Source organism: Saccopteryx leptura, chromosome 11, assembly GCF_036850995.1.
Source record: "Saccopteryx leptura isolate mSacLep1 chromosome 11, mSacLep1_pri_phased_curated, whole genome shotgun sequence".
Classification (NCBI taxonomy): domain Eukaryota; kingdom Metazoa; phylum Chordata; class Mammalia; order Chiroptera; family Emballonuridae; genus Saccopteryx; species Saccopteryx leptura.
Genome location: NC_089513.1, coordinates 53,462,848 through 53,489,138, shown reverse-complemented (window position 1 = coordinate 53,489,138; position 26,291 = coordinate 53,462,848). Strand labels below are relative to the sequence as shown.

General features: G+C 39.9%; 1 protein-coding gene across 2 annotated transcripts in view; it reads left to right on the top strand.

Annotated features, from left to right (window-relative positions):
* The window catches only part of L3MBTL4 (L3MBTL histone methyl-lysine binding protein 4), a 488,059-nt gene that overhangs the window by 352,238 nt on the left and 109,530 nt on the right, over positions 1-26,291 (top strand). For both annotated transcript variants that reach the window (XM_066353255.1, XM_066353254.1), the window contains exon 16: positions 6,042-6,112. In XM_066353255.1, coding sequence (XP_066209352.1) covers positions 6,042-6,112 — 71 coding nt within the window. The remainder of the gene's footprint in view (positions 1-6,041; positions 6,113-26,291) is intronic.

Sequence of the window (26,291 nt, the reverse complement as noted above, 5' to 3'; positions counted from 1 at the left end):
TCTCCTAAGGCATTTATAATTTATTGTGAATCTCTGGATCTCTGGAATCCTGCCCTGGCCCAGGCCCATCTACTGCTGTAGAACAGTGTGCACTGAAATAAATGTTCATGGCTCTTTGTGTGAAGGAAATGTTGGTGTTCTTGCAAGCCAGAAAAACAAAAATTTGTTGCCCAAGCACCAGCAGGTATCTTTCTGTCATCTACATACTTAATCTAGCTTTAAAATAATTATTTCCCATTCATTGTAATGTTAAGACATTTAACATGTTTTTTTCCCTGTAAATAAAAAATTAGACACTATAGATTAATATAAGTGGAAAAATTAAAAACATTACCCAGATCTTTTCTTATCAAACAGCATAAGTTAAAGGCTTGTAAGAGTATGACAAAATTCCTACTGCAATAATTTAGGTAATATAGAAGTTTTTTTAAAAAAAATAATAAAGTCTCACTCCCAATCCTCAGCTCCCCTGCTGTGTCCTGAGGTTATGTGTGTGAAGATTGTCATGTTGTCTTCTATACTTTTTCTGTGTTCATATATATATATATAACAATGTACAGATACACATTCACTCTTCTTTTTAATAACATATTAATTTTTTGTTAGTGTTTCCTTTTTTTTAGAAAGTTAAATTTAACAGGGTGACATTGATCAATAAGAGTACACAGGTTTCAGGTAAACATTTCTATAGCATTTGAACTGTTGATTATGTTGTATACCCATCACCCAAAGTCAAATCATTTTCCATCTCCTTATATTTGTCCCTCTTTACGCCCTTCCCCCCACCTCCTCCACTACATCCCCCTCCCTGGTAACCACTGCACTTTTATCTGTGTCCATGAGTCTCAGTTTTATATCCGACCTATGTGTGAAATCATACAGTTCTTAGCTTTTTCTGATTTACTTATTTCTCTCAGTATAATGTTCTGAGGATCCATCCATGTTGTCATCAATAGCAATAGGTCATCATTTCTTATGGTTGAGTAGTATTCCATGGTATATATGTACCACATCTTCTTTTTCCAGTCCTCTAGCAAAGGACACTTTGGTTGTTTCCATGTCTTGGCCGCTGTGAATAGTGCTGTGATGAACATGGGGGTGCATGTTGTTAATGTTTCTTTGAAGGTTAGCCTGCATCACTGTGGGTAGATTATGATGTAACCATGTCAAATACTGGGAAAGATTCTGCATTCCTGAAAGGTTAGCAGCAGAACAGATCTCTAAAGGACCCTGACATGAAATCCTAAGGCTATAATAAAATACATGCATATTTTTTCCCAAGTTTATAATGGTGAACTGAACAAGGCTCCTGTAAATAAATCAGCATTTATGACCAGAAGAAAAATAATCTGGTCTTAGACTTTTATTTATATATGGAAATGTTGTAAAGACGTAGACAATTAAGTACTCACGAAGAAAGAAAACTTACCTTCTCCCTTATGGACAGCTATGCAAAATTGTTTGTGCTCAGAGAACGTGTGACAGTAAAAGACAGCAACTTAAAAACATATTATCTTTATTTAACAAAATGTCATGGGTAACTTGTTGTATCAACACAAGTGGATTCACTGCATCATTTTAATAACTGTATCATATTCCACAGTGTGGACGTACCTTCTTTCCCTCGCTTCCCTGTCGACAGGTGTTCAGGTTGTTTCCCGTATTTTCCCTCTTATAAATAATGCTGCAGCAACCGTTTTCATATGTGGGCTATTTATTGATACTTTATAATGCAGTATTTTAAAAAGTTTAATTTTTTATTTACAAATCAAAGCATATAGTGTGAATCCTTCTTTAGATTGTTAGTCCCACAAGTCTTTGATCTGTTTTACTTTACTATAAATAAACGTACATGAACACACACACACACACACACAAGCGTATGTCCTGTGTGTGTCCGCAGGAAGCCCGTGCAGTCCTCAGAACTGACCCCCAGCCTGCACTTCCGCCTCATCACACACCTTACCCCGCACCCTGCACATGCCTCTGCCTTTGCGTGTCCCTGTCAGTACTTCCCTTAGTAAAATTTGTTTTGAAGTTTAGTTCAAAGTCATCTTCTCCCGAAAGGTTCTCTAATCTCTCTGACCTTTAAGGAGAGAATCCCCCTTTTACTCTGTGACCCCACGGCAGTGTCTTCATTTTTGTACTGTACCCTTCTCTCCCTCTGCTTGGTGTGAAGGTTGGCCGTACACACCGTCCTGGCTGAAAGCAGTGGCCTCATGTAGGAAAAGTTCAAGGAAATGTTGATTGGACTTGGACAATGTCTAAAAATAAAAGGCCAGATCTAAGTGCAAATACTTGCCTTTCAAACCCTATTGTAACTAAATACAGTTGTTCAGACAAACGTGGGAAAAGACAGCAGTGTAAAAGAGTCACAGGTGGTATGTATTCTGTGGCTCTCTGTCAAGGGTCATTCCGTGAGCATTTTAGACTCTGCCAGAAGGGAGAGCTCTGCTCTAGTCAGGTGGACTGCAGTGCGCTCGTCGTTGTGGACTGTGGACAAGTGAATGAACGTGGCTGTGTCCTAGTAAAACTCCATTTACACAAACAGGAAATGGGCAGGACTTGACTTGTGGGCTATAGTTTGTCAACTCCTTCTCTAGAAGGTGTCTAGCCACATTTAGACTGACTTGAGTTAAAGTCAAATTCTGGCTCTTCTACTTTGACTCTTCTACTTGCTGTGTGGCTTTGGGTGAGCTACTTACTCTCTGTCATTTTCAACACAGGCATAAGATTCATGGTAACTGCTACATGTGAGGCATCTAGTGCAGGGCCTACCATTTACTGAACACAGAAATGGTAGCCACTAGTTCACCGTGTTCAAAGTAGGGAAACATAGAGAGAGGGTCAGAGAACATGCAGTCCCTTTTTTTTCAAATGAAAGTAGCCAAATCCTAAAAGAAAGGCCAGAGGAAAAACAATGGATAGCAGAGATTTTCAGATGACGGCGGCCGATCTCACCAACAGAGACTGTCGTCCTCTGAGTCCTGTACACTCCTCCGGAGAATGAATCAGGACAGACAGGCAGACAAGTAGCTGGACACTTGCTACAGCAATGCTATTAATAAAAGACTGAACTACCGGGAGCTCTGGGAACCATCTGGAAGGTATGGGCGGGGCTTCAAGAATTACTGGTGAAATAGAGATTACCTGCAAGTTCCCACAGTACTACCCTTTTAGCTACACCTACAAAGAAATATGAATCTTTGTTACCTTACTAGCCTGAACATCTCGAAACATTTCAGCTGACTAGATGCAGCAGGCTCTTCCCAGATGCAGCACTCTGCCTTCCCCACTGCCCTCGAGGTAAAGCCAGACACTGGCGAGCTGCCGCAGGCTCTCACAGCGCGGCCCTGGCTCATTCTTTCAGCCTCTCTCTTGGTCTTTCCTTTCCCGGCACACACAGATGCTTCATCCAAGTAAGTGGATTAGCTTATTCCTGTCCCCAGAACACTTCTCCCTCCCATGTTGCTTATGCCCATTCTATTCCAGCCTCATTGCCTGGACCCCACCAACCCATCAGTCATCTCCACCGCCATTCTCTCAGGACCCCAAATGCTGAGTCCTCTGCATAGCAACCTGCCTAGCCCAGTGCCAGGAACATTCTTCTTCTCTGTTCTTTTCTTTTGCTCTGTTTGTGACATCTCTCGAAGTTTCCTATAAGTGCTCAGTACAATGTAAACGGAAATCTGGATTTGGAGTTTTATATCCTTGCTCCACCATCATCTCACCGTGTGCCCAAGATGGGCAAGTGGTTAATTTCTCTGAGTGTCAATTCCTTTATTAAATAGCAGAGTTCCTACACCTACCTTATAGGCTTTCTGTGGAAATGAAATGAGGTAAAATGAAATGAAGAGTCCGGCAGTCCTGAGAGGATACCGCCCTCACTCAGGAAACGTACCTGAGTCGGAGCCGTTCACGGGGTTCAGCTTGGAGCAGCTCCCTAGTGATGGAATAATTCTGAAAGCAAGAAGTATACGGAGACATAATTATGACTAACTGCAGTACCTGGCATATTTATAGAAAGCCACTCAATAAATGTATTGGATTTATTTTTACATTGCTTTCTAAAATTCCCAGCAAAACTATGGAAAGTATACTAGCTTCTATTTTGTGAGCTAGAATCAAGATCTTCCTCAGCAGAGAGATAACTTAAAATGGTTTAAAAATCAACTCAGTTTTATAAAAATTTAAAAGCTCGGTGGCAGAATTCCCAAGATTTCCCATAAGTGTGCGCACAGAGCTAAAATATTTTCCACCTTAATTTTTGCAAAATGACTACTCTGTGCATCTGTCGTGCTTTCTCAGCTTTCCAGGTGGACTAGCCCTCTCCACCGGATGCGCGCAGCTTCAGTTTAAGCCCTCTTTCTATAATGTACATCCTTTCCTGCAAGAGTGTAAATAAATCCTGAAGATGTATATAGAGAAAATATAATGAAAATTATACATATGGAATTAATGAAAGGAAGCCACACGTTTTTATGCCTGACCGTGATACCTAAGAGCTTATAGACTTTTATAATATATTGCTTCACTAATTGTTCAGAACAACCCTATAAGGCAGTGGTCCCCAACCCCTGGACCGCGGACCAGTACTACTGGTTCGTGGGCCATTTGGTACCCGGTCTGCAGAGAAAGAATAAATAACTTGCATTTTTTCCGTTTTATTTATATTTAAGTCTTAACGGTGTTTTATTTTTAAAAAATGACCAGATTCCCTCTGTTACATCCGTCTAAGACTCACTCTTGATGCTTGTCTTGGTCACGTAATACATTTATCCGTCCCACCCTAAAACCAGTCCATGAAAATATTTTCTGACATTAAACCGGTCCGTGGCCCAAAAAAGGTTGGGGACCACTGCTGTAAGGCAAGTACTGTCCCCATCTTGCAGATTGGGAAGCTGAGGCCTCTAGAGTTTACATATGCACCCTGGGTCACAGACTCAGGCACAGGTGCAGAGACTAGGGGTCCAGGTTGTCCTATGCTGAGCGTGCTGGTCTCACATCACACAGAGCTGACGTACCTGGAGTTAGTATCTCCGCAGTAGTGATGCAGGACCTCCTTTTAAGGTCCAGATATGGAATTCAATAGAAATTCTTTCTCAGTTTCTTGCTTCTTCATGAAAAAGAAAGTCTTAATTGTTAAAAAAAAAATCTGATAAATTGTATGTGCTTCTACCATGACATTCATGTTTATAGAACATGTAGATAAAATTACCTCAAATCTTGTACAAGTCACTTCCCTTTCTCTGTAAGGTTTTAGTAAGAGTCTTCCTCTAAATCAGAAATTGAAATGGTGCTTTTATACCTGACTCAAAGGCTTACTCATAAGGATAAAATGAAAGAGTTGCTGTCCAACCGCAATCACAAAATATATTTGCTAAGCAAGGTATTATAATTTTCATTAAAATGATAAATATTACAGATAAATTAATCAACCATCTCAAGTTCTGTCTACCTATAATTATTAGGTAATTAGAAACATTGGAAAAGTGTCATTTACGAAACTACTGTGTTCATTACAAAACTGTGAGCCTCAAGTTATTTATGAAGTTCCGTGGGGGTTAAAAATTAGTCCTCACTGCATGTGGGAACATTTAAAAGTTAATTAATTCTCTGCCACTCAACAGTGTAACTAAGTTACTTTTTACAGTTGTTTGATCCCAATGTATATACTCTTCTGATTAAAATAAGCACTAAAATGATCTGTAGCAATTATTATTTACCCACCTACTATCCCTAACAGCCCCTCCTCAGAATCTGAAGAGATTACTCTCCAGAGAGTTTTAGAAACATCTGGCAATAATAGAAGGGGGATGAGTTTTTTTAAGTTTTGGATTTCAAAATTAGAGTTTCTAAACAAAAGCGTTTTTTTGAAATATTAAATGGAGGAAAAATTCTAACAAATTTCTGTGCTGACAAATATCTATTAATTCACTACTGTTTACCCTGTGGTTTCTCTTTAAATGTGTGCTGCTGTCATGATTTATCCCAACTTCACAGGATAATGAACCTAGATTTTATTTCTGTTCTTTGTCCAGACTTGTACAGCAGGCAAAGTGTTTGAAAATCAAAGAAAAAGAAGATATTGACTTGGATAATCTCTTCAGAGGTAAAAACAAAAACACTAGCAAAAACACCAACTGTGCTTTTTGTTGTGAAGATGTGTTGTGTGTTTATCTGGCTCGTTTTCCTGCTCCAGTAGGGACGGTGGGAAGAACCTGCCTAGAAGTCAGAGACTTGTGTCCTAGTCCCAGTCCCAGTCCTACAATACTGTAAACTCTGTCACTTCACAATAGAAGAAATCTAAAAGTTTAGATGTAATAAGACTCAGTGGGGCCCTGGCCGGTTGGCTCAGCGGTAGAGCGTTGGCCTGGCGTGCGGGGGACCTGGGTTCGATTCCCGGCCAGGGCACATAGGAGAGGCGCCCATCTGCTTCTCCACCCCCCCCTCCTTCCTCTCTGTCTCTCTCTTCCCCTCCCGCAGCCAAGGCTCCATTGGAGCAAGGATGGCCCGGGCGCTGGGGATGGCTCCTTGGCCTCTGACCCAGGCGCTAGAGTGGCTCTGGTCGCAGCAGAGCGACGCCCCGGAGGGGCAGAGCATCGCCCCCTGGTGGGCAGAGCGTTGCCCTTGGTGGGCATGCCGGGTGGATCCCGGTCGGGCGCATGCGGGAGTCTGTCTGACTGTCTCTCCCATTTCCAGCTTTAGAAAAAAAGGAAAAAAATAAATAAATAAATATCTCCCACATGGTTTAATCTTTGCCAAAAAAAAAAAAAAAAAAAAAAAGACTCAGTGGGAGAATCTTTTCTGCTGTGTACGGAAGGCACGGAGGGAAACCAGGAGTGTCCCGTTGCACTTTCATAGGTTGGGGACTGGGAAATGTACCTCATTAGTACAACAGGCAAGGTTATTGAAGGAAAAAAGTTTAATTATTAAAAGCTGAGGGGTTAACTGTTTTCATTTAATTATGTTTCTTTCTAGTTAAGGCTCAATACAGACAAAATCTCCATCTATAATTTTGAGTTTATATTGTAGCAAGCTAAGGAATAAATTTTCCCTTGGTTGTGTTCATTTAGTGCAACAATTTTTATTTGGTGAGATTAAAGCATAGGTAATTTGTAATTAGTATCATTGTGTTTTTAGTTGTAGTAGTTCCATATGTTTGTATCTCCTAAAACAGTGATTTTCAACCTTCCTACACTTGGAGACTGGTGAAAATATAATTATTTCGGGGACTGCTAAGACAGAAATCACCTTAAGCATAAGCAAATTTGAGTAACATCATTGGGTCTATAATCTTCAAACAACATCAGTGTGGTTAACTCTTCGCAGACCAACGCATAATTTCTGGAGACCAGTGGTGGTTGAAAAACCCTGTCCTAAAACATGGTAGGGAATCTGTTTATCTTATAGAGAAGAAGAAAATTAGTGAGTCTTCTGCTGACATGGCCAAAAGGATAACAAATTATCCCAATTCAGTAGCACCGCCCTTCATCTCAATACAATTACCCAGTCTGCTTTTCTTAAGAGAAAACGGTGTCCTTGCCAGTCACTGAACAAATGAGCAAAGCTAAGCTGCTCTGAAATTCCAGGCAGGGCCCAAGCTCAGCTTGCGGTTGGAAGAACTCAGCCACAGAGGAAGGAGGAATCCGGCCCTGGCCAGGTTGCTCAGTGGATAGAGCATTGTCCTGGCTTGCCGAGGCCCTGGGGTTGTCCCCACTCAGGGCACATAGGAGAAGCAACCAATGAGTGCACAACTACATGGAATTGATGCCTCTCTCTCTCTCTCTCTCTCTATCTATCTATCTATCTCTCTCTCTCTCAAATCAATGGGAAAATTTTTTTAAAAGGAAGGCATCTTTTCCTCAGAAAATGGAAGGCAGTTAAGTTTCTTTGGATTCCTTGTGTATTTACACATTGCCTCCTAACCAGAAGGATTCCTGTGCGATGTCACTTGTTCTGAATAGTTCTTTACATAATAGGAGATAAACGAATAAATGACTGATATGTCAGAAAGTGCCTCATACAAATGCAGTAATCCATTTTCCTGAGCCTTCTTTCTGTATACTACATGTTTTCAGATGGTATATGGAGCCCTAAAAAAAGTGGCAGTGTGTTCATTCATACTTTGACACTTTTGAAAATATCTCCACAGAGTAATTATGTATACGTTCCTCTTAAAACACATACAGTTTTTTAGTTCACACAGTAAAAGGGTCATCTTTGTAAAAATGGAAAATATCACTAGCAAAACGCATTTGCAAAATGTGAAAGATGACATCTCTAACTTGTTTGGTATGCGCTTGTTCTTTTTGCATCATTTATGAAAAGATTACAACCATATGCACTTATTTATTTGTGCATTTCCTGTGCTCTCTAATGTAAACATTTCGAGCTCCCTGAAGTGAAGGGCTGTGTTCCCAGATTGGGGCAATAATGATTTAGGAGCGTGCGGGAAGCACCCTGCCTGGCGCAGAGCACACAGAGAACTGCCTGTGGCCCTGACACTCTAGGTGGAGAAAATGTCTTCAGGGACCCATTCCAGTCCATGGAAATGGACAACATTTATTTAGCACCTGCTTTCTATTCTAGTGTTTTGTCAAACAAACTGGTTCTTCTGTATATTGGACTAATCTTCATTATTATAGTTAAGCTTCTTTTCTCTGGTTAGCCTGAATGAGACAAAATAATAAGTATGTTATCACTGTAATATTAAATGATTATTCAGTATTTTCCTTTATTATTTGTAAGTCTATAAATCTCAGCATAATTTCTAGATCTTTACCTTTGTTTTTTGTTTGTTTGTTTTTTCATCTCACCATAGGTTTGAATAAACACTCTCTTAATTCATTAGGGGGTTATTGTTTTTTTAAGGAAAATGGGCTAAACTTGTTCTCTATTTTTTCTATGAGGGAAAATTGTATACCTTTGCTATTTAGAGATTGTGTAAACATGTGTACACAAATGCAGGCAGCTTATGTTTTACATATTCATAAGTATGTTTTCAGTTTTTACTTGGGAACATCTTCATTGTCTAAATCATTTTATTCAGAGATAATAAAAAGTCTCTTAAAGGCTATCCATTATTTTTACATAAACTTTGTAGAGATTCAACATTTTATTCTTTCCCATAACAATGAATAAAAGAAAAATTAGATGACAAAGTTTTAATTAATTTATAATAATATAGACTGATTGGGAAAAATATGATTATCTATAAGGCTGTTTAGTAGTGAAATTGGCAGATGTAAGTTGGAGTTTGTCTTATTAAAGATTTATAGGCAAGTTGCCCTGGCTGGTTGGCTGAGTGGTAGAGCATTGGTCCGGCATGTGGAAGTCCTGGGTTCAATTCCTGGTCAAGGCACACAGGAGGAGCGCCCATCTGCTTCTCCACCCTTCCCCCTCTCCTTCCTCTCTATCTCTCTCTTCCCCTCCCGCAACCAAGGCTCAATTAGAGCAAAGTTGGCCCAGGCGCTGAGGACAGCTTCATGGCCTCCACCTCAGGTGTTAGAATGGCTCCAGCTGCAATGGAGCAACGCCCCAGATGGGCAAAGCATCGCCCCCTCATGGGCACAGTGGGTGGATCCCGGTCAGGCACATGCGGGAGTCTGTTTGCCTCCCTGCTTCTAACTTCAGAAAAAAATATATATATATAATATTATATATATATAAAGATTTATAGGCAAGCTTATTGAGTGTCACAACTATGGCATGACAAATGGTAATTTTCCATATGTCTTTTTTTTGCCTACAGAATAATTTTTAATTCTTAAATTCAATAGATATAAAAATTAAATTTCAATACATATAATCTGAAAATCATAACAGAAAAAAAGAATTATAAAAGCTATACACATGCTCATTGAAAGTCTACATCATATCCGTGTGTCTTTTGTTAGTGAATGATACACGAACATGTAGTTGGCATGTTTGGCAGTACCATATGGCCCTTCTTTGGGGTTGAGATGGGCATCTGTGCAGTGGCCTTTGAGGTTTTTAACTTTGCTCAATGAGTGTTCCACAGAGACCTGCAAAAATTTTCCTTTGAATAAGTTGAGTGAGGCTAATGAAAGTGTATTTACATTAAGTATATAGGACCTGTTTACCTGAGTTTTCTGCCCTTTTGCCCCCGAGAGAACTCGAGAACCAGAGCAGCTAAGAGTCAGCTACTTTCCTGCAGACAACATTGCTGGCAGGGCTCCCACATTGCGCTGCACCTGGGAAACCTTTGGAATAGTGAAATGTTTAACTAGAAAACTTTCTTTTTTACTATTGGTTATTTTTGGACTCAAATATTGTACATAGTTAATGCTCACTGCCTTAAAAATCCAACTTTTATAAAACAAAAACTGAAAGAGAAAAACATTAATAAATGCTTCTTTGTGGATATAATAATTCACCTTCTTGTTTTCTCTATAAGTACAGTATCATATAATATTTGGTGATCTACAATGTACTTTATTTTTCCACTTGCTAATATAATATTTCACGGTTATCTTTCTAAGTCAATGCATGATACTGCTAGATTATTTTTTAATTTTTTTTTGAAGTAAATTTGTACCTAAGGGCATAAGAAATCACACCTGTTCAGTTACCACTTGGGTCATGAAACAGAAGCTGACGGAAGCCAACCTCATGTCATATAATTTCCACCCCCTGCCAGGACAATCACTCCTCTGATTCCTGCCACTATGAGTTAATTTGCTCCTCTTCTGAACATATTATAACTGAAATCACACAATCTGTACCCTTTTATGTCTGACTTCTTTTGCTAACATTGAATTTGCTAAGATCTATTCACATCAGAGTTTTTTTGTTTTTTGTTTTTTGTTTTTTTTGTATTTTTCTGAAGCTGGAAATGGGGAGGCAGTCAGACAGACTCCCGCATGTGCCCGACCGGGATCCACCCGGCATGCACACCAGGGGGCGATGCTCTGCCCATCTGGGGCATTGCTCTGTCGTGACCAGAGCCAGTCTAGTGCCTGAGGCAGAGGCCACAGAGCCATCCTCAGTGCCCGGGCCAACTTTGCTCCAATGGAGCCTCGGCTGCGGGAGGGGAAGGGAGAGACAGAGAGGAAGGAAAGGGGGAGGGGTGGAGAAGCAGATGGGCGCTTCTCCTGTGTGCCCTGGCCGGGAATCAAACCTGGAGCTTCCGCACACCAGGCTGACACTCTACCACTGAGCCAACCGGCCAGGGCCCACATCAGAGTTTGCTTATTGCACATTACTGAATTTTATGATGATACCACAATTTATCCATTTTAACGTTGGTGTTTGCAGTGCTGTCCTCTTACCATGATGCCACTAGGAACATTCTAGTGTGTACTTGGGTGGATATGTGTATGCCTTTCTGCATGGTAGACAGCGAAGTGTGGGATTTCTGGGTAAATGGATTTGCATAAGTTCAGCTCCAGGATCTAGTGTCAAATATTTTTCCAGAGGGATTTGTAACAGCACCCCACGTTGGTTTGGAACTTGCAGGTACTCTGCACCCTTGACAGCAGCTAGTTCTTGTCAGTCTCTTCAGTTTTAGCCATCATTTTGGGTTTACAGTGGTATTTATTTATGGTTTTAATTTTGTTTTTCCCTGAGGCTTAATGAAATTGAGCACATTTTATGCTATTTCTATTTCAAAATTCTCTTTTATGAAATACCTTTACCGTTTGTCTTCTTAAATTGAACTTATTGGTGTGACATTGGATAACATAATTATACATGTTTCAGGTGCCCAATTCTACAAGACATCTCTGTACACCATATTGTGTGTTCACTCCCCCCCCAAGTCAGCTCTAAGTTCATCACCATTTATCTCCCCATACTCTCCTCCACCACACCTCATGGCAGTCACCACACTGTTTTGTGTCCATGAGTTTTTTCTTTTTTCTGTCCTTTTTTGCTCAATCCCATCACCTCCTCACCCAGCAACCCACCTTCCCTGACAGTTGTCAGCCTGCTTTCTATGTATGAGTCTATCTCTGTTTTGTTTGTTAGTTCATTTTGTTAATTAGATTCCACATATGAGTGAAATCATATGATACTTGTCATACTCTGACTGGCATATTGCTCTTGGCATAATGCTTTCCAGGTCCATCCATGCTGTCACAAAAGGTAAGATTTCTTTCTTTTTTACAGGCAAGTGGTATTCTGTTGTATAGATATACCACAGCTTTTTTACCCACTTACCTGCTAACAGGTATGTGCGCTGTTTCCAGATCTTGGCTATTGTAAAAAAACACTGTAGTGAACATAGCGGTGCATATATTCTTTAGAATTAGTGTTTCAGGATGCTTAGCATATATACCCAGAAGTGGGATCACTGGGCTTAAGGCAATTCCATTGATAAGTTTTTGAAGTAACTCCATACTGCTTTCCACCGTGGCTGCACCAATCTGCATTCCCACCAATGTGCATGGGGGTTCCCTTTTCTCCATACTCTTGTCAATATTTGTTGTTTGTTGATTTATTGATGATAGCATTTCTGACAAGTGTGAGGTGGTCTTTCATTGCAGTTTTAATACACATTTCCTTGATGCCTAGTGACGCAGCAGCATCTTCTGTTAGAGTGCAATAAGCCGGTCACTTGGAAATTATTGTTATACATGGTAAAACATAGGGATCAAGATTCACTTTCATATGACTAATCAGTTGACCCAACACCATTTAAAAAGCCCTCCTTTCCCCAGTTGTTTGTCTAAAATCAAGGTCATATCACTGTCCTTATATTTCAGTATGTTTCTTGTAACTGGCATATGATATTTATCTTGATATTCACTCTGATGATAGTAGTCTTTTATTGAGTATTCAATAAATTTGTATGCAGTGTTACTTCTGTTAAGTTAGACTGATAGCTGTTGTTTTAATAATTATTTTCTGTGTTTCTCAACAGGTTGCATTTGCTTTTATAATTCTTGGTTTATTTTTATTAAGTAAGAATTTATTTTATTATACTATTTAGTCTTTCTATATTAGCTTGTTGATGATGCATTTTAAATATTCTTTTAGTGGCTATTTTATCTAGTTTAATATACATCATTGTACAGGATCATTTTTTCTCTGAAAAACTCCATTTTGCATTTCTTTTAGTGTTTTTTTTAAGTTGTGTTTTTTTGTTTGTTTTGTTTGTTTGTTTTTCCAGAAATGACATTTTTTTGCTTTAATGTTTGAAGAATATTTTTAATGGTTATGAAACTCTGGATTGGCAGTTAATTTGGTTGCAGGCTTTAATGATGACTTCTCATTGTCCTCTGACCCCCATGATTTCTCTCGAGTGGTCAGATGTAGCTTTATTGTGTCTTCTTTAAAGGAACTGTGTCTTGGAGTAGATCTTATTTTCTCTGGCTGTTTATACGATTTTACTGTTGTCTGTGGTTTTTTAGCAGTTTTATTATGAAGTGCCTAATGTACATCTCTCTTCTTATCTTCTGGGAACTCAGTGCTTCTCAAGTCAGTGTATAGATGCTGTTCTTTGAAATTTTCTTGACCATTATATTTCCAACTATTGCTAATGCTCTGTTCCACCCCCCCTTCTCCCTTTTTGAGAACCCATCTACAAATATATTAGATATTCTCTTTTTCTTTTCACAAGTATTCAAGCAAAGGCTTCAGCAAGGAGCCCAGAAGACAGAAGGTGCTGGGTCAGCCTCACAGTTGCTCTATCAGAGAAACAGGAGCACAGGATGGCTGGCCACAGCTGTAGCTTCCCATTAGTCAGCTGAAAGCCTCGGTGGTTTATCTGCATTTCTAGGGATTAGAATGGGACTAGGTGGGCAGCACCCATAGGTAGCTATGAAGATTGAGAGGCTCGTGGACCTCATGAGTGTTGATGTATCATATTTGGTGCTTCACATACTCATGTTTATTTAAGTGTGAATCATGAATATTTAGCGCCTACTCAGCTCTATGCCTACTATGTTAACAGATGTTCACTTTTTCACTTTCTCAACCTATGTCTTACGTCTTTCAAATCATTTGCTTCTATGGTTAGTTTTTTTAAAGAACTTAAATTTAATGGGATTACATTGTTCAATAAGAGTACATAGAGCCCTGGCTGTAGGCTCAGTGGGTAGAGCATCTGCCCGGTGTATGGACATCCTGGGTTCAATTCCTGTCAGAGCACACAGGAGAAGTGACTATTTTCTCCCCCCCCCATCTCTTCCCCTTGCCTTCCTCTTCCTCTCCAGCAGCCAGTGGTTCAGCTGATTCAAATGTGGCCCTGAGCACTGAGGATAGCTCTATTGGAGCATGTCAGTCTCAGGTTCTATAAATAGCTCAGTATTCAAGGATCAGCCCCAGATGGACCCTCGTTGAGGTGCATGTGGGAGTCTGCCTCACTATCTCTTCTCCTCTCACCTAAAAAAAAATAAGAGTACATAGGTTTCAAATCCAAGAATCAAACAGTTATCTAATTATCTCAACCCAAAGTGGCCTTCTTCAAGGCACATTGTATTAAAACTGTCAAAAATTAATGACAAAGGAAGACTCTTCAAAGCATCCAGGGAAAAAAATAAAGTAACATATAAAAGAAAGCTCATCAGGTTTTCATCAGACTTCTCAGCAGAAATTCTACAAGCCAGGAGAGAGTGGACTCAAACATTCAAAGTACTGAAAGAGTGAAATTACAAGCCAAGAATACTGTATCCATCAAAGTTATCCTTTAAATAGGAAGCAGAAATAATGACTTTTCCCAGGTGAAGGAATTTATCACCTGAAAACCCTCACTGCAGGAAATACTCAAGGGGGTTATTCTACCTGAAACAAAGAAAGAAAAGTCACAAAACTATGAGTAAAATCTTAAACATACAACATAAACAAGAATAAATTGTGAAAACAAAAACATAAAGGGGAGTGGTAAAGGTCTGGATTAACGAAGGAGGGAGGACAGAATCATTTGTAAGACAAAGGTTTATTGTATATATAAAAATTTCTTTTTCAATAAGCCAATGGTAACTACTGACAAAAAAAGAAAAATAAAACCAAAAAAACCTGATATATATCGTTTAGAAAAAGAGGAAACAGAAGAAAGAAGTATGGGATACCACCAAATAAAAACAACTAACAGAAACAGAAAGGAAAAGAATCAATGGAGACACAGAGTTTCCAAAAAAAAACAAGAGACAAAATGGCTACTGGAAATCCTCATACATCAATAATTACCCTAAATGTAAATGGACTGAAATAACCAATAAAGAAACACGGAGTAGCAGATTGGGTCAAAAAACAAAACCCAACCATATACCACCTTCAGGAGACAGATCAAAGTTGCATGGACAAAATTAGTCTCAAAATGAAAGGGTAAAAAACGATCCACCAAGCAAATAACATCAAAAGGCAAGCAGGTGTGGACATAGTTATATCTAACAATACTGCTTTCAGGACAACAAAGTTAACAAGCAACAAAGATGGACTTTTCATAAAGATAATGAGGACACTACATTAATGATACATAACACTTCTTGATATATATGCACTGAATCACAGAGCAGTGAAATATATAAAACAGCTACTAACAGAACTAAAAGGAGAAACAGACAAAAACACAATCATAGTTGGGTATTAATACTCCATTGACATCTCTATGTAGATCATTCAAACAGAAATCAGTAAAGATATATGGGCCTTGCCTGACCAGGTGATGATGCTGTGGATAAAGCGTCAGACTGGGATGCGGAGGACCCAGGTTTGAGACCCCGAGGTTGCCAGCTTGAGCGTGGGCTCATCTGGTTTTTGCAAAGCTCACCAGCTTGGACCCGAGGCCCCTGGCTTAAGCAAGAGGTTACTCAGTCTGCTGTAGCCCCCCAGTCAAGGCACATACGAGAAAGCAATCAATAAACAACTAAGGTGCCACAACGAAAAAAACTGATAATTGATGCTTCTCATCTCTCTCCGTTCCTATCTGTCTGTCCCTATCTATCCCTCTCTCTGACTCTCTCTCTCTCTGTCTAAAAAAGAAAAAAAAAAAAAGATATATGGGCCTAAATGACATATTAGAACAAATGGACATAATTGACATTCACAGAACCTTTCATCTCATAATATCATATTATACATTCTTTTCCAGTGCGCAGGGAACATTCACAGGGATAGGCCATGTGTTGGGTCACAGAACTAGCTTCAACAAATTCAAGAGGACTGTAATTATACCAAGTATATTCTCTGAGTGCAAGCTTTGAAATTAGAATTTAACTGCCTAAAGGAAGTAAAGAAACCTACAAAAGTATAGATATTAAGCAACATACTACTAAAAAAAATAAGTCAAAGAAGAATTAAAAGGAAAGATCCAAAGATATATCGAGACAAATGAGGAAGACAACATGACATATCTAAACTTCTGGGATGTGGCAAAAGCCATAATAAGACGGAAGCTTATATCATTACAGGCCTATCACAAGTAAGCAACCTAGCATACATCTTAAAGAACTAGAAAAAGAAAAACAAAAGCAACCCAAAGTCATCAGTAGAAAGGAAATAACAAAAACTAGAAGAGAAGTGAATGAAATGGAGAACAGAAAGACTATATACAAAAAATTAATACAACAAAGAGCTGATTCTTTGAAAAGATTAATAAAATTAAGAACCTCTTGGCTAGACTCACTAAGGAAAAAAGAGAAATTACTCATATAAACAAAATCAGAAATGGAAAAGAAGTTACCACAGACATCATAGTAATACAAAGGATCATACTGCAGTACTCTGAAAGACTATATGCCACCAAATTCAATAACCTAGAAGAAATGGATAACTTCCTAGAACTATGTAATCTTCCTAGACTGAATCATGAAGAATGAGATACCTAAATAGACAGATAAACAGTGAGGAAATTTATATTGGCAGAAAAATAGACACAGAGACCAATGAAGCAGAATCAGGAGCCCAGAAATAAAACCACATGTACATGGGCAAATGATTTTTGACAAAGAAGCCAAAAACACACAATGGAGAAAAGAAAACCCCTTCAATAAATGGTGCTGGGAAAAATTGAAAAGCTCATGTAAAAGAATGAAACCTGACTATAGTTTGTCCCCATGCATAAAGATTAATTCAAAATGAATAAAAGACCTAAATATAAGGTCTGAAACAATAAATTATATGGAAGAAAACATAGATGTTAAACTTATGGGTCTTGGCCATAGAGAACATTTTATGAATTTGTCCCAAAGTCAAAAAAAAAAAAAAGGAAAAAATAAACAAATGGGACCATATCAGACTAAAAAGCTTCTGCACAGCAAAAGAAACCAACAACAAACCAGAAAGGCAGCCAACTGAATGGGAGATAATATTCTCAAACAACAGTTCCAACTAGGGGTTAATATCCAAAATATACAAAGAATTCATAAAATTCTACAGTGTGTCCATAAAGTCACGGTGCACTTTTGACCGGTCACAGGAAAGCAACAGAAGATGATAGAAATGTGAAATCTGCACCAAATAGAAGGAAAACACTCCCAGTTTCTGTAGGATGATGTGGCAGCATGTGCGCATGTGCAGATGATGACGTAACACCGTGTATACAGCGGAGCAGCCCATGGCCATGCCAGTTGAGATGTGGACGGCACAGAGGAAAGTTCAGTGTGTTCTGTGCCTCGCTAAATTCAAATCCGTGACCAAAGTGCAACGTGAATATTGGTGCGTTTATAACGAAGCACCACCACGTAGGAATAACATTACTCGGTGGGATAAGCAGTTGAAGGAAACTGGCAGTTTGGTGGAGAAACCTGTTCTGGTAGGCCATCAGTCAGTGACGAGTCTGTAGAGGCTCTACGGGATAGCTACCTAAGGAGCCCTAAAAACTCTGTGCATGAGCCCACATGGAACTCCACTGAATAGGTATGAAACTGGGAGAGTTTTCCTTTTATTTGGTGCAGATTTCACATTTCTATCATCTTTTATTGCTTTCCTGTGACCGGTCAAAAGTGCACCATGACTTTACGGACACACTGTATATCAAACAAGCAATCCCATTACTAAATGGGAGAGGATCTGAACAGAAACATCTCCAATAAAGACATACAAACAGCAAACAGATATATAAAAAGATGGTCATCTTCACTAGCTATTAAAGAAATGCAAATAAAAACTACAGTGAGATACCACCTCACACCTGTTAGATTGGCTGTTATCAACAAGACAAGTAGAAACAAATGTCAGAGAGATTGTGAAGAAAAAGGAACCCTCATTCACTGCTCATGGGAATGTAAACTACAACCACTGTGGAAAACAGTATGGCAGGTCCTCAAAATATTACAAACAGAGTTACCATATGAACCAGTAATACTTCTGGGTATCTACCCAAAAAATTGGAAGACATTTGTTTGCAAAGACATATGCACCCCCATGTTCACTGCAGTATTATTCATGGTAGTCAAGAAATGGAATGAACCAAAGTGACCTTCGAGAGAGCATCAGATAAAGAAGATGTGGTACATATATATTATACAATGGAATACTACTCAGCCATAAGAAAAGATGAAATACTGCCCTTTGCAACAACATAGATTGGCCTTGCAAATATTATGCTAAGTGAAAAAAGCAAATCAGGAAAAGGTCAGAACTATATGCTTTCAGTAATATGTGGTATATAAAACTGAGACTCATAGATATAGACAAAAGCATGGTGGTTACCAGAGAAAGGGGAGTGGGGGGTAATGGTGACAGAAGAATGTTTGACTCTGGGTGTTGGGCACACAACACAATGTATAGATCATGTGCCATGGAGATGTACACCTAAAGCCAGTGTGATCCTAGGGACAGTGTCACCCATTTAATCTCTAAATTATGATTGATAGATGATAGATAGATAGATAGATAGATAGATAGATAGATAGATAGATTAAAAAGCACACATTTTGGACATATTGTTTATTTCATTTAGTTTTCTGTAGAAGGTTAATTGCAAAACTAACTCATTTTACACACACATTAAAAGCCCTCTGGGCAGCCTCTGTGCATCTAGTCACCAGGAATTTTTAATGAATTAGAATTATGATGTGAACCTGTGTGATGGTTGTAGTGCTTGCAGTTTTGTAGTGTATCACAAAAGTTGTTTCCATGGGTGCCTAAGATCTTTAACCCCCACTGAATCAATAAATGGTTGCTACTCACCCTGGAACATATACATAGAATTGCCTAGGAGAGAAGGAGCTTAGTAGCAAATTGATACCTATATCTGCTTTTTGCGGGGAGTGGTGGTATATATGTTTGCAATTAGTGCTCTGTCTGTCCAGTGCCCCTGTCCTAGTCTGTATAGCAATGACACTACAGATGGGCGGTGCCCCCGCAGCAGCACCCACGCAATGACTGCTAGCACCCGGGAGAGCCGTGTGGTCCCGTGTTTCTTCATTAGGATAGAGACTTCACTAACGTTTGGTGAAAATATAGCTTACCATTTTAAGTTTACCTATGTATTACATTATTTATAAAAATGACATTCTTACATTATGACCTGTATCTGTATGGAATTTTAAGATTCTTCTCAGGGTTCATATCCTAAGGACTCACTCTGACAGGAGCTGAAGTAAGAGATGATTCTGCCCGGGCTTCGTTCTGACATTGTTCGTTCATGGGAATCATCGCCATTGAAAAGCAGGTTGTCGGTTATGATTCTGACATGTAAAGAGTTTGTAAGTCATCACTTCCATCCTCACAACAGGAAAAAAGCTGAACAAACTGAAAATCAGCCAATCCGTCTGTCCTAGCAGAAAGGCTCTTAGACAACTCCAGTTCTCTCTGGCCATATATGTCACATTAGGGAAGAAGAAAAGGCCAAGAAATTATCCGGTCACAGCCCAGGGACTCGGGCCCATTACAGAAACAAACTGGTTTTAATCAAAAGACTCCACAATGCACCTCCCAACAGTACCTTGGCCTCCACATCAAAGGGGCTCCAATATAATAACAATGTAGTAGTGCAACAGAGACACTGACTCTATTTAAGGAGTTTCTAACAGAAGTCCCTGACACCTACAGGCATCATACATTATACGTTTGTCAGAACCTCTAGAACTCTATAACACAAAGATGGAATTTCTTTAGTTCATAATAATAACATGTAAATATTGGTTTATCAATTGTAAGAAATGAACCATACTAATGCAAGATATTAAGGGAAACTTCTAAGGAGGTTGGGAACTACAAGGGGTATGTAGGAATACCTTCATACTATCTGCTCAATTTTCCTTTTTTTTTTTTTTTGTGACAGAGAGAGAGAGAAAGACAGATAGAGGGACAGATAGGGACCGACAGGAAGGGAGAGAGATGAGAAGCATCAATTCTTCATTGTGGCACCTTAGTTATTCATTGACTGCTTTCTCATATATGCCTTGATGGGGGACTACAGCAGAGCTAGTGACCCCTTGCTCAACCCAGCGACATTGGGCTTCAAGCCAGTGAGCTTTGGGCTCAAGCCAGTGACCATGGGGTCATGTCTATGACCCCACACCCAAGTCAACAACTCCACACTCAAGCCAGCAACTCCGAGCTCAAACCAGATGAGCCCACACTCAAGTTGGCGACCTCGGGTTTTCAAACCTGGGTCCTGTGCATCCCAGTCCAACGCTCTATCCACTATGCCACCACTTGGTTAGGCTACTTAATTTTTCTATAAACCTAAAACTGCCCTAAAAAATAAAACATTATTGCCTGACCTGGTGGTGGCGCAGTGGATAGAGTGTCAGACTGGGATACACAGGACCCAGATTTGAAACCCCGAGGTCGCTAGCTTGAGCGTGGGCTCGTCTGGTTTGAGTAAGGCTCACCAGCTTGACCCCAAAGTCACTGGCTTGAGCAAGGGGTCACTCGGTCTGCTGTAGCTCCCCGGTCAAGGCACATATGAGAAAGCAATCAATGAACAACTAAGGTGCCGCAGCAAAGAATTGATGCTTCTCATCTCTCTCCCTTCCTGTCTGTCCCTATCTGTCCCTCTCTCTGTCTCTGTTTCTGTCACAAAAAAATAAATAATAAAAAATTATTTTCAAAAAAGGCATCTTGATAATAACGGCAGTATTTAGTGTGGTAATATGGGCCATATAGAGGAACAGGGACAAGGTGGAGTTCTTGGGAAGAGGAAGGAAACTATAATATTTGCATTGGGTTAAAAGATGATTCCAAGGGTAGGAGCTTGGTATGCACAGTTAACTCAAGGAGGATTTTCTGACAGTTGAGCAAAAGGGGACCGATGGCATAATGAGAGTGTACAATGAATACTCTCAGTTGTAGTCCAAAAACATTTCACCAGCTACAATAATATATGCAGTGCTGTGAGACATCATAAATGATGTGCTGGTTCTTACGAACAATGAAAACTGCATCTATTCTTGGAATAAACCTCATGCAGGTACTCTGCTATATTCTTTAGATGTCAATTAAAATATTAATAGTAAGAGTTGTCCAGATAGAAGAGAGTGGAACAAGTAATTCTGATTAAAAAAGAGAATTAGCTTTATTTTACTTCAAAAAATAAGTAACAAAGAACCATATCCCAAGACAGAGATCAGCTGAGATTAGGGGTGTTGAGTTATAGATTTTGGAGGTGCTGAGACTTGTTTCTCTGCTAAATGCTCTGCAACCCCCACACCCGCAGGCCTGCTGGAGGCGGCGGCTCAGCCATAGCGCTCTGAGCCAGAGGCACATTCTCGGGAGTGAGGGGAAGGGCCTGGATGCCTCTAACCAACTTTCTAGGAGATCTTGAGCTTGTTTTAGCTTGGTTTCTCATCTAATCTAGATCATCTATCCAAAAATTCCCTTCTTCTTTCTTTTTACATGAACTTTTTTTTTTTTTTTTTTCAAGTTCCAGTAGAACATGGAAATGAGAAAGCCAGTTTCCTTACGGGAGTCAAAAGCATTATTCATACATAGTTCATGGATTTTGAAGAATTATGTGTTATTGATGAAGTATTTTGAAAATTGGTTTGTGGAGAAAAGTAACAGCACAAATGTTTTAAAAGTATGAATAAAGGCCCTGGCTGGTTGGCTCAGTGGTAGAGCACTGGCCTGGCGTGCGGGGGACCCAGGTTCGATTCCCGGCCAGGGCACACAGGAGAAGCGCCCATTTGCTTCTCCACCCTACCCCCCCTCCTTCCTCTCTGTCTCTCTCTTCCCCTCCCGCAGCCAAGGCTCCATTGGAGCAAAGATGGCCCGGGCACTGGGGATGGCTCCTTGGCCTCTGCCCCAGGCGCTAGAGTGGCTCTGATCACGACAGAGCGACGCCCCGGAGGGGCAGAGCATCGCCCCCTGGTGGGCAGAGCCTCGCCCCTGGTGGGCGTGCTGGGTGGATCCCGGTCGGGCGCATGCGGGAGTCTGTCTGACTGTCTCTCCTCATTTCCAGCTTCAGAAAAAGTAAAAAAAAAAAAAAAAAAAAAAAAAAGGATGAATAAGAAAGAAAGCTGCTTTAATGAGTAGATACTTATTTTTAGTTCGGGCTTGAGAGAGTGACAACTCTGAAGAAAACTAAATCCGCAGCACAAGGCTGGTGCAGTGTGGGCAGCCGTGCCAACGGCTTCCTCAGACTGTTCCAAAAATAGCCCCCTTGAACGGAAACCTGCCTCTGAGGCATCCTCCTTTCCACGCGGACACCGCCGCCGGTTAGACCGGAACGCGGCTCTTCCTACCCAGTCTCTTCAGCCCACACGCACAGGTGGTCCCTTAGCAGGGCCGCGGGGCAGTGATCAGACACCATGCCGAGCTGAGGGTCCGCCACTTGTTTTCTGTTCAGGGTTGTGGAAGGGTGAGCAGCCCAGAGACAAGCAGAGAAGCAGGTCTTTGTTTCTGGAAAAGAATTGCAGCTTTGTATTCCAACACTGCCCAGTATTCTTTCTTCCAGGCTGAAACGGGATTCCTCGATTCTAGGGTTGTCATCCCAGGGAATGTTATAAGGAACTCTGAACACTTCACCTTGTTCCCAGTGTGAGATCAGAGGGATGTGGGCATCCCCCCCTTTTAAGATTCCGTGGACGTGTAGGAGTCGCGTGGGTGTAAGTGGGGGGAGTACCCCACCCAGAGTGAGGCATCTATCTTCTTTATTCATCATGTCTGCCAGGGTGTTGCCAAGCCTCGCTCCCGTGTCTCCAACGTCAGTGCTGAAGGTAAAGGCAGAGAGCCTTTATCTCTCAATGTGTCCAGGACCAAAGAAGGAAAGAAAGGCCCTGCTTCTCTCCCTCAGGTCAAAGGTGTGAAACACTTTTTTTTGCCTTGAAGATGGGTATCAAGGACTTGGAAAAAGAAAACGACCCTGATACACAGTCTCTTTGGAGATAGCATGCCTGTTTTATGAGAAAAGTTTTCTCAATTTAGGATTTACACCCCATAAGGAAATAGTCAATGCAGAAGAGCTCAGGGATTCTTCTAAAGCAGGGGTCGGGAACCTATGGCTCACGAGCCAGATGTGGCTCTTTTGATGGCTGCATCTGGCTCGCAGACAAATCTTTAATAATAAAAATAATAACGTTAAAAATATAAAACATTCTCATATATTACAATCCATTCATTTCCTACCTCTCATGTTCATGGTTGCGGGTGGCTGGAGCCAATCACAGCTGTCCTCTGGGACACCAAATTTTTATTGGGTAATGCGTAATGTACACAGGTCGTTATATGGCTCTCACAGAATTACATTTTAAAATGTGGCGTTCATGGCTCTCTCAGCCATAAAGGTTCCCGACCCCTGTTCTAAAGGATACAAAAAAGGGATAGGAGAGGAGGTTCAAAGTGCTAAAGTAATTGAGGGAATGAGACAGTGGAATTTGTTTTCTTAGAAGACCTTTAGCCAGAGATTGTCCTGGGTTTATCTTCCCAGACAACACTGATATTTTGACATTCTGTTATTTCAAGAGAGAAGACTTTTTAATAGTAATGTCAAATACCTTATACCTAAATAAAGAATCAGGATTTGATGTCTTAATTATATGTAAATGATTCCTGGCAATATCATTGGACAGCTGTCCTGTTAGATTTTTGAACTAAAATTCTTCGGACTTAAAAGTCATTAATGAGAAGTAGGAAATGAGAATTGTTGCTGACTCTAGTACACGTGTTATTTTCTTTTAAGTTATATTAATTCATTACATAATTTAGGCGACACAAGAAATTTTCATCTTTTTATAAATTAAAGGAGTGGTTATTAAAGTGAGCAATTTTATATAAAAAGAAGCATAAAGTAATTTAGTATCATGAAAATATAAATGAAATATATTTAGTAGATTAATTAGGTGTTTGGTTTAGTGACTAAGTTCATTGCATCTCTTCTTGTTGCCATAGTTACCATTGCCATGTGGGGCTACATTGAGTATCATTTATATTATAGACTTTATTTATTAACAGAGACAACAGTTTCTTCTATTATTTACATGGTTCTCCCTCACTGTTTTCTGCTTTTCTTCACTGATTTATTTTCCTTTTAAAAATAATTTTAGATGATGCGGTTTTCCTTCAAATTTTGACTGCCAAGAGATTTTGATATGCAGAAAAACAGGTTATAAAATAGTTATGAGGAAATAAATAACAAAATAACAAGTATTTAAGGAAACTAGAAGCTAAACTAAAAGAAAAAGAGAAAGAAAAGAATCCTTCCTGAGTTATGCTCGGTGTGAGTATTCTGATGACACTTTTTTTTCTTTTATTTGCCTTTAGAAAGATGAGGCTTAAATTATTTTTTTCTCTAGTGATGTTGGATTTTCATTCACATACTTTGCCTAGTTTTTATTCTGTAACTTTGAAAAGAACATTGTTTTTAAAAAATGTTTTTAAATGACATCAAATAATACCTGTTTTATGAATATGCTTCCTCTGATGGTGATAATGATATTCATTTCAATGGACATATTCATTTAGCACTTCCATATTATAAAGCAGATTCATGTTTACTGGCTCATTTTCCTTCCAAAGGACTGTGGTTACCATTTTCCTGTTGAGGTGATTGAGTTGCAGGATAGGTGATTTGTCCAAGGTCACACAGCTGTTACAGCTTAGATTTTCCCTGAAAAATCAAAGCTCTTTCCCTTTAAAATACTGTTTTGCCATGGCACGCGCACGGAGCTCACTTACTGTGTGGTTCAGTTGAAGGTACCATTAGAAAGAGAGTTGGCGCCTGACCAGGTGGTAGTGTAGTGAAATGTCGGACTGGGATGCGGAGGACCCAGGTTCGAGACCCCAAGGTCACCAGCTTGAGTGCAGGCTCATCTGGTTTGAGGTCGCTGGCTTGAGCAAGGGGTTACTTGGTCTGCTGAAGGCCCACGGTCAAGGCACATATGAGAAAGCAATCAATGAACAACTAAGGTGTCGCAACGAAAAACTAATGCTTCTCATCTCTCTCCATTCCTGTCTGTCTGTCCCTGTCTATCCCTCTCTCTGACTCTCTGTCTCTGTAAAAAAAAAAAAAAAAAGGAGATTTGAGAGACATAACTTTACACTCTGCCACAGACTCACTGCCTTCTGAGGCTCAGCTGTTTAGTCTAGTCCACTGGACTAAATGAGCCTCAGACCAGTAACGCTCCTCCAGAAATGTTGTGCCAGTCTGTGAAAGAGTTAACCACCCTGATATCATATGAAGATTATAGACCCGAGGATTATAGGACATTAATATGAAAGGGCATTAAAAATAAAACACATGTATGAAGATATGACCAATATTCAAACATTTTTCTGTAAATTCTTCAAAGGGGGATTAATAGCACCTTAAATTTAAGCTCTGGACTAGGTGGGGCACCTCCGTCCAGCCGGGCCCCAGGGCGGGGGCTGTGCCCTAGAAGCTGTGTGACTTGCTTGCTCTTTGACCATTGCTAAGTTCCCATTTAAACATAAAAGCGACCTTCTGCAGAAACTTTGGTAATTGTGCTTTGTGTTGAATACATTGGCCTTGACGTCTATAATCAGAAGCCATTTCAGTGTCTCTGACATTCGTATTCTGTTTGAAGACAGTCTTTCTTTTCTTAAGAAGAATGCCTTTCTGCTTGGCCAGAAATTTCTTCTGGAGATGACAGAATTGCTGTCTTACCATGAATAAGTTTTATAGCCGAGCCCTTTTTATTTTAAAGAAATATGGGCATATCTACCCAAAACTATGCTTTGATACAAAAATAGGAAAATCGCTGCTGTCCTGAAACACCAAGGTGTTTCCAGCTTGCTGATAAGTGCAGCTCCAGATAATCTCCTCCTTGCAGAAGCAATGACTTTCACCATTTATATTGGGATGTTTAAAAAAAAAAACCCACAAATTGTTGTATACAGAGAAGAGGCTGAGAATAAAAGTTGAGTCATCTGTGCTTCACACATCCATTCTGAAGTAAGTACAGAGGGGTGTTCTC